Source organism: Vigna umbellata, chromosome 2 (assembly GCF_029865625.1).
Source record: "Vigna umbellata cultivar VRB3 chromosome 2, Vumbellata_1.0, whole genome shotgun sequence".
NCBI lineage: Eukaryota > Viridiplantae > Streptophyta > Magnoliopsida > Fabales > Fabaceae > Vigna > Vigna umbellata.
Genome location: NC_142166.1, coordinates 35,776,986 through 35,786,048, shown reverse-complemented (window position 1 = coordinate 35,786,048; position 9,063 = coordinate 35,776,986). Strand labels below are relative to the sequence as shown.

The 9,063-nt window shown below is 34.4% G+C and overlaps 1 protein-coding gene across 1 annotated transcript; it reads right to left on the bottom strand.

Moving 5' to 3' along the window:
• Nucleotides 1–4,654: 4,654 nt before the first annotated feature.
• On the bottom strand, nucleotides 4,655–8,772 carry ILL3 (IAA-leucine-resistant (ILR1)-like 3). Its single transcript, XM_047315682.2, has 5 exons — nucleotides 8,373–8,772; nucleotides 8,168–8,293; nucleotides 5,870–6,184; nucleotides 5,527–5,655; nucleotides 4,655–5,224 (listed from the first exon to the last, which is right to left on the bottom strand). The coding sequence occupies exons 1-5, from the start codon at nucleotides 8,703–8,705 to the stop codon at nucleotides 4,847–4,849; spliced, it is 1,281 nt and encodes a 426-aa protein (XP_047171638.2). The 5' UTR covers nucleotides 8,706–8,772; the 3' UTR covers nucleotides 4,655–4,846.
• Between the last annotated feature and the right edge of the window lie 291 nt (nucleotides 8,773–9,063).

The following is a 9,063-nucleotide window of genomic DNA, read 5'->3' as shown; positions in this document are numbered from 1 at the left end:
AAGCAAGTACTATCTAATAGACATTTCCTTGAAGCCTATAAATTGAAGATCTTTAAAGAGAAGATCAAGATAATAAGCACATAAATATGAAAGTAATTATCTGAGAAGAAAAGAAAGCTTAAAAGAAAAGAAAGTACTCTCAAGCTTCATATAATCATAAGCTTACCATTGTAAGAAGAGAGAAAATCGTAAAAGTCGGTTAGATTGATTTGTATTGTAAATACATCATTTCTGCGAGAAAAATCTTCTAAGGAATTGAAAGCAATTTGTTTGACTGCACATTCTGAAGAGAATACAAACATTTAACACTTAACTTGATGGGGTTAAATAGTAGCCATATGGGTTTATCTAGTGAAAAGCAGAAGTGAGTGAAACTCAACTAGATAGCGTATCGGGAAGATATCGGGATTGTCTAAGGATATTAGAAATGGGTAAAACTCGATTCTAGTCAAAGTAGCGGGGGGTACTAGGATTGACTAAGTGATACCAAGAGTGGTGCGAATACTCGGTTGTAATCTTGTTGAATATTATAGTGAAACCATTTAAGAGGTCTTAGAGAAGAACTTAAGGTAGCTCGGTGGAGTGAACTTGTATAAAATAATTATGTGTTTACTACTTTAGTCTTGCTCAAATTTATTTCTTCAAACCTTGCAGTTGCTTATTATCTTAATTGTTTACAAGAGCTCTTATCACCAAACGCAATTTTTATTAAGAGATATTCTTTTAAAAATATTATGGAAGATTTAGCAAGACAATTGAAAAGTATTTATTTTAGAACTTGCAGTTTGAACGAAGCTTTTCAACTTAAGAGTTTAACAAGTTATAATCGTTTAATCTTTGACAAGATTGTTAAACTACCTTTTTGGCGAAAAGTTTTCCTATAACACTATTCAAACCCTATGAGTAGGATTTCCTCTTTTTTAGCATTGTTAGCTATATGAACTATCAATAGGTTAGTGATAAACCAAATGGATGTTAAAATTGCCTTTTTGAATGGTGATTTGGAGGAGAAAATTTATATGACTTAACCTGAAAGGTGTGTTGTACCTAGTCAAGAGAATAAACTATGTAAACTTTTAAAATCTTTGTATGGGTTGAAAAAAGCACCAAAACAGTGGCATGAAAAACTTTATAATATATTGCTATGTGATGGTTTTTCACCTAATGATGTCAATAAATGTGTGTACTCTAAATCTAAAAATAGTGATGTTTTCATTATATGCTTGTATGTGGATGACATGTTAATCTTTGGTACATGCAATGAGATTTTCGCTAAAACTAAATCGTTTTTAGGATCAAATTTTGAAATGAAAGACATCGGTGAAACCACTGTAATTTTAGGTGTTAGAGTCATAAGGAAGGGAGAGAAACTTCTTAAGAAGTTTGGGTATTATGATTTCAAACCCATGAGTACCCCTTATGATGTTAACTCTAAATTAATGAAAAATAAAGGATAATTTATCTCTCAGTTTCAATATGCATAATTAATTGAGAGCTTACTACACTTGATGAACTTTTCTAGACCTGATATTGCTTATGTAGTAGGTAGACTGAGTAGGTACACTCAATGTCCAAATCAAGAGCATTAAGATGCAGTTTTCAGGTTTATGAGATACTTAAGATGTTCAATAGATTATGTCATTGAATACAGTGGATTTCTCGTTGTACTTGAAGAGTACAATCATACTAACTAGATCTCCGATTCAGATGAGACATAATCCACTAGTGTTTATGTATTCATGTTTGGGGGTGGTGCGATTACATGGAGTTCAACTAGGTAAACAATTATTGCAAGATCAACAATGGAATCTAAGTTTGTTGCTCTTGAGATGACTGGTAGTGGGGTTAAGTGTTGAAACCCTTCTTAGCGAACATTTCACTAGGAATGAAAACCAACCTCATTGGTGTCAATACACTATGATTGCCAATCGACAATAGCTATATGTGAAACATCTGCTAAAGAGTGGAACTATTTCCATTGATTATGGGAAGTCATAATGGAATAGAAGATCCTTTGACTAAACCCTTGGGGAGAAATATGATCTTAGAAACATCGAGTGGAACGAGACTCAAGCCACTGGCAAACAAACAAGTGATGATAACCCAACCTTTGTGATTGGTGATCCCTTGAATAAGGTTCATATGGGTAAAAATAAGTCATTTGTTTGTTCTGATAGCACTAATTTGATTTTAAATCAAATATGTCCATTCCTATTGTGTGTGTGAAATTACTAGATACTACATTATTGAGAGGTTAAACTCTGTAATTAAAATTCTATGTGGTTTAAGATGTTCAGTTTAAATAAAGATTTTAATGATTTTCATATCCCTTACTGGTGATGTATGATTTGAAATATACACTTGATGAAATCACCTATATGACTGTCAAGTAAGGCCTCTTGGATGAGATCTTGGCCTGATCTTTAGAACATTCATGAATACTGAGCACGCGCATGGCCTACTAAAGGCAACACAACCATAACAACAAGGATTGTGGCAGTGTATTGTGATTGATAAACTACTAACATACGTCAAGTGTCCTTGGTTCATATAGTTTGTTTTATCAACTACATTGTGTGTTAAGTTTTTTGATCTATGATTAGTTCATATAACTTGTTATACCAGCTTTGATGCATTACATCTTATAAAACCCAGAAAAATTCTTCTTTTCTTTCTTTCAATCTTCTTTCTCATCTGTTGTAATATGTGGGGGATTGTAGTGCAATCCATGCCTTGGTTATATTGCAAAATCTCTTCCGAAAGAAATGGATTAATGTTCGAATTTTTTTAGTGCATCTTTCTTCTGAAAGAAATGGATTCACATTGCAATTTTTCGATTGCATCTTTTGTGGTCAAAATCACTCCTGCAAGGCTTGAGATTTCCTTTGAGTGAGAATGTTTGATGGAAACCACAAGGCTCGAGATTCTTCCCGTTGGTTATGGACCTTGGGCCAATTTCCCTTTATTTCCCACTCTATAAATAGATTGGTTGTGTTCATTCCAAAGACACAAAATTAAACACTCTTTTCGTTCTCTCATTCTCTTATCCTTCTTGTTTTCTCCATTCTCTCTTTTCTTTCCTAAAAATATCCTGGATTTATTTTCTACTTTTTTTAGAATTATTTGCTAGTTCTAGTATCTTCAGACCTTTGGGAAGTTCCTATTGTATTCTAGGAAACTTTCATGACACACTACGGATAAGTCCTTAAGAACAATGATCTACACGCCTCGAAAAATCTTTATTTGTAGTTTTTGTCAACTTTTTTACAACGTTTGTTATCATTAGTTTGTTCAGAGTAATACTATGGGTAGACATGGTTGATGGAAAAATAGTTCATATTCTAGAATAGACACACACTTTTATACTAATTTTTCCCACTCATGGAATTCAAAAACGATGCTAGTGTACATATCCATGGACAGTTGGATATTGTTTATTTTGCCCTTACTACTTGATTTCATGATTTTTGGGTATATTTTCCACGATCATAATATCTTGGTTTTCTATATACTAGAGCACCATAATATTGTGATTTCCTCCCATTCCAATTTCCAAGATCATAAGTTTGGAGAAGTTTCGTAAAAAAAGGTGAATAAATAAATAAATGGAAGAAAATAGGAGAGAGAATATTTGTGTATATAACTGTAAAAATATTGTTTCTGATGGTAGGTTCGACAACAACAACAAGAGAGACGATATTTGTGTATAGGAATTAAAAACATTTTTTTAATATAAAATGAAATCATAAAACATTTATATTTCAAAAATTAGTGTTGTTAAAAAAGATCATCCAACTTGGTCCGATCCAACTCACCACATATTGGTCATTTAGTGAGTCAACTCAATCCGGCTCACTTATTAACAAGTCTAGAAATTTTGAACCTGACCCGATTCACCACGTGTTAGTGGCTTAATCGAGTTGGCTCACTAGGTCACTTAATTATAAGTTCTTTTTTCTTCAAGCACAATCTGCGAAGGAACACAGTTTGAGCAACGTGTTACAGAGCACGAATTTCAAATCAACTCAGAAAAGTGAGAGCATTTTAGGTTTAAGTTTTTCATTTTTGTAATATAACTTAAAAAAATTGATTGAGTTGATGAATCAACCCCACTTACCACGAGTTCAGCCCGGATAAGTCAAGTTCATGCTCGACCGATATCAAAATTACACCGTATCAAAATTTCAATTTTTTTTAAACTCAACCTAATCCGAATTCATGATGAACCGAATTGACTAGTGGGTTCAAATCCTTTCTTAACTACACTAACAAAAATTACAAACAATATTTAAGCTATTAAAATATATAAAAAGAGTGCAGAGATGGGAAAAAAAGAATACCTATGACTAAATAGGTTTTTAGTTTGTTTCTACTCTTTAGCTTATAAATTTGAATAATATTTTTATATGAGAATGATTAAAAATATTTGTACTTTTAACTACAATTTATTTTACATACTTGAATAATAATTTTAAACGAGTATAAAGAGATATGTTATTAGAATTGTTATGAATATCAAAACCAATGGGTTTGATAAGAAACTATTGTGATGAGTGATGACTACCACATGGAGCTTGTTATTTTACCCAAACTAGAATTAAGTGCACACTCTTCTGAGAGAAGGTTTAAAAAATAAGCTTAGTGCTCTAGCATATACTACAAAGGTTGATTTTAAATACAAAAACAAAGCACATGGGTGTTACATAATTTCTAAAATAACTTTTCTTTACAGTAAGCATGTAGCATCTCATGATAATAGAAGTAATGTAACAACTGTATGAAATATGTAGATTTTCTTAAATAGACAAAATGACCAATGCATTTATGAGCTATTGAGAAAAGAATATCAATGAATGGTATGCTTATGCTCTTTCAAATACAACTCAGCAAGAGCAGTGTGCAGAGCTGCCCCTATTGGCAGAACTTCCTCATCCAGAAAGAAGAAAGGGGAATGTGGGGAGTGAATTGATCCCACTTTATCATTTCTGATTCCAATGGAAAACATTGTTCCAGGAATCACTTGTTGAAAATATGCGAAGTCCTCACCTGCCATCACCTTCTCGGCTTCATGCACATTGTCTGGACCAAGCAGAAGTTGGCCAACTCTTACCACATGCAGATGCAGATTATTGTCGTTAACAGCAGCAGGATATGGGGTGAAATCCTCTTCTTTGAAATCAAGATAAGCATTACATCTGTGCACAGCTGCCTGTCCTTCAATAACCTGAAAGTGTGTTTCCTAACAACATAAACTAAACAGATTCATAGAACAAAACTAAGTTCACCATTCATCCTTCTATTACCACAGACACAAGCATGAACAAAATAAAAATACATTCTTGATTTATTGCTATACCTACACGGAGAAGGTATAGCTTTAATTAGAAACTGATTTAACAAGCAACCCAAAGTGATTTCTGCTGAATTTCATAGATGAGGCAAATCAGAGATGAACCAGAACTTCCCAACAGCTTGTGAAAGTTTCTGAATGATGCTTAGCGATGTCTAAATAATCATTATTCGTACCTCCTTTATTCGCTGTCTGAAATAGTACATGCCTTCAGTTGTCTGGCTCCTAAGTGTGCCTCCAAATTTTACATAGGAGGGAATCACGTTTAATGCAGTTCCACCTTTGACAAAAGTAACTGATAACACCTGCGGAAAATGTATGATGTAAAGTAAACGGAATAGGGGAAAGCTTAGAAATAAAATGTAAAAACGAAGACCTAACAGGTTTTCATGCATGAAGACAAATTCACAACAATGGGCTGAATCAAAATTTTGGAAAGATTCTCTTTCAAATTTGTTGCATTTTAAACAGCTATGGTGAAATCTTGTTGCGAATGTCAAGCATGAGAGTAGCACTTACATTACTTTGAAGAGGATCAGATTCTCTTGAGACAAGCTGTTGCAGTGCCAAAATTGCAAAGGAAGTAGCCAGAACTGGATCTATATTGGTGTGGGGCGATGCAGCATGACCGCCTACTCCAACAATCCTTGCCTCAAACACGCATCCAGCAGCAGTAAATGCACCTGGAATGGATGCTATGGCTCCAGTTGGTGTTGTATGATCAATATGTAATGAAAAAATTGCTTCTGCATCTTGAAGCACTCCTTCCTTTATCATTTGAGAGGCACCTCTAGCTCCTTCCTCCGCAGGTTGGAAAATAAGTCTTACAGTTCCCTTTAATATCAAAGATCAGAATGCAGTCTTCAAAGAACGACTTTTTTAGTCAAGCAACAAAAAGCTTGACAAGCACCAAATCTGATTTAGCTGGAATTATGTTGTTAGTGAATACATTTTGAACATCACGCAATTCTACTTTATCTATAAATATTGTGTGCGTAGTTGCTGTAGTTCCAACTTTACAGTACAATTTTCCATGAACTTGTGATATATAACATGCATCTAATCCAGCAACTGGTGGTTTAAAGTCAAAACATACACATGCTTAAGAGGCACTGCTATCACTTCTGAACCTATGAGCTATATTAACACTCTCAAGTTCACCCACACATGTATGACAAGAATAACCCATATCGAACAACTTCAATTTCAAACTGGCGTGAAACCCCAAAGTTGTGAAGTAGAAATTTCAAAGCTCAGAGGATCTATAAAACTTCTACTAGCTTCGGTGTGGTCTCCACCAGCTTCCCGAAGATTATGCAATTATCTGGCCTAGGCATTTTGTCTGTGGTTGGCCAGGGACTCAAAATCCAATATACAACAGATAGAAAGGATTATATTGGAAAAAAAGATATTATGTGAGGAATAAGAAGCCAAACGAATTGGAAGATTAACAATCTGAAAAGGAATAATTGTTTCCTGTATGTGAGATGCCTAATAATGTGACAAGAGGAGAATGAACTAATTTATAACACCCAAGAAACGTTTAAGTTGAACTTGAAACATGTCTAAAAGGATAAATATTTCCCACAAATAGTGCTTCTTCCCAAGAGAATGGTTTGACATATAACAGTTTTGAACAAACAAAAACCGTGACATATATTGCCAGAACACATCTTGCTTTGAAAAACTATATGTCTGCCGCTATGGTAAAATGATCCCAGCCATTTTATGATCAATTTTCTCAACATTTATCGTGAACAGACAGTTGCAATGAGTTAGCTTATTAGGAGTGGCCAAACAGAAAGCTAATTCACTAGAGAAAAACTGGTCATGTAACTGGTGCTCGATAGAACAGAATTAATTACTTGGTACTCAAGGTGGGCTTGATAGATATAGGATATGCAAAGGAGAAACAGGCTCGATACAATTGTATTATAGTCACCTAACACGAAGAAGCCAGATGTTCTCAACCATACACTTGAATCTCTAAACTGAATTAGCAAATAGTACACAGATGATTTTATGATTTTGGAGAATTTTCCCCACTATAGTATTCTCTCAAAAAATGATGGACCAATTAACAACAAAAAAACCTGCAGCAGCATGAAGAATATTATTAAGCAGATCACTTTCACGGGTTACAAGCAACATACGCACTCATCCAAGTGATGTAGATATGTAGGCAAGAACTAGTGTCACACAGCAGTAAGATAGTAAGATGTCAACATTACAGCAAGAATCCAAACACATGCCTTCTTTCACATACACAACAAGACAAAAGCTTTAAAAGACCTTAAATTCCTGTTCTCATGTAACTAAGAATTTGATCAAAATATAGCAACAACGGTTCAACTTAGAAAGCCGCCTTGCTTACGTACCTAGGTTTGCTACATGGACTTGAAATTTATTTATGTGGATCCACAAATAACTCCATCACGAAAGACTTCACTTCAACAACACCTCCATGTTTTCAAAAATGAATCAATCAGAGTTGCTTCAGGATTCTTTCGACCTATGGAATTTACAATTGAAATTCACAACTACCTAAAGGGGCTAAGAGGTGTTCAAATTTGGATTATTCATAACTTCAATAGACGACAGCAACAAAAGCCTTATCCCACTAGATGAACCTAGCATCCATAGCCAACACATCAAAATTACATGATCAGCTGAACAATCGGTGTAGGACTTTGGGTTCTAACTCTAACCATAGTTTACGGTTTTTTGTGGAAAATTGTTAAACAGTACCTCAAAAGACACAAACACCAGAAACCTAAAAGATCCACCAAAATTAGTAAATGAGAACAGAAAAAAAACCTGAAGCTTATCTTGGCGCTGGCTTAGCAACTTTGCAGCCCCAAGTAGCATGGTGGTGTGAGCATCATGTCCACAAGCATGCATTCTGCCGTCTATTTTGCTCTTGTGTTCCCACTCAACAAGCTCCTAAGAATGTCCACTATCAAACCAAAGGTACATCCTCATACACATACACATATCAAAGAATATGTTAAAACTTGTTTACCTGCAAGGGAAGTGCATCCATATCAGCACGAATAGCAATGATAGGACGAGAGCCAGAGCCAAGTTGCGCAACGACGCCGGTTTTGGCAACTGGGTATGTGTAAGGTATGCCAAATTTGTGAAGTTGTGCACGTATGAGAGAACTGGTGTTGTGTTCTTGGAAAGCCAGTTCTGGGTGTTGATGGATTTGCCTTCTCACCGAAACCAACCATTCCTTCTCCTTCTGTGCTGCGCCCATAATCTCTTTGGCATAGACTTCATCCTCCTCTGACCCCAACACTATCGATGATGACAGAAACACGGCAAACAGATAAATGGTTGCGATCGCATTCATCTTTCAACACTTTACAGTCTGTTTGAGTGTACTTTGTTGTGACTTCAACAATTTTAACCTCTCCTATTTCGTTGACTCTCACAAGGATGAAGGGACATAAAATCCAAGAGAATATTCTTTTAGATTATTACTTATTAAATAAATAATTAAAATGATTAAAAAATAAATAAAAGATGATCGGAGCATAAAACCCAACAAAATATCCTATTATATACTTTTAATAACAAATCATAAAATTATTATTTATTATCAAATTAAATATAAACTTTTTATAATTTTGTTAAGAGCTTAAAAAAATCGTATTTTTGAATTTAGTGTTTAAAATAATGATATCCAATTATTTTAATAATAAAAATTT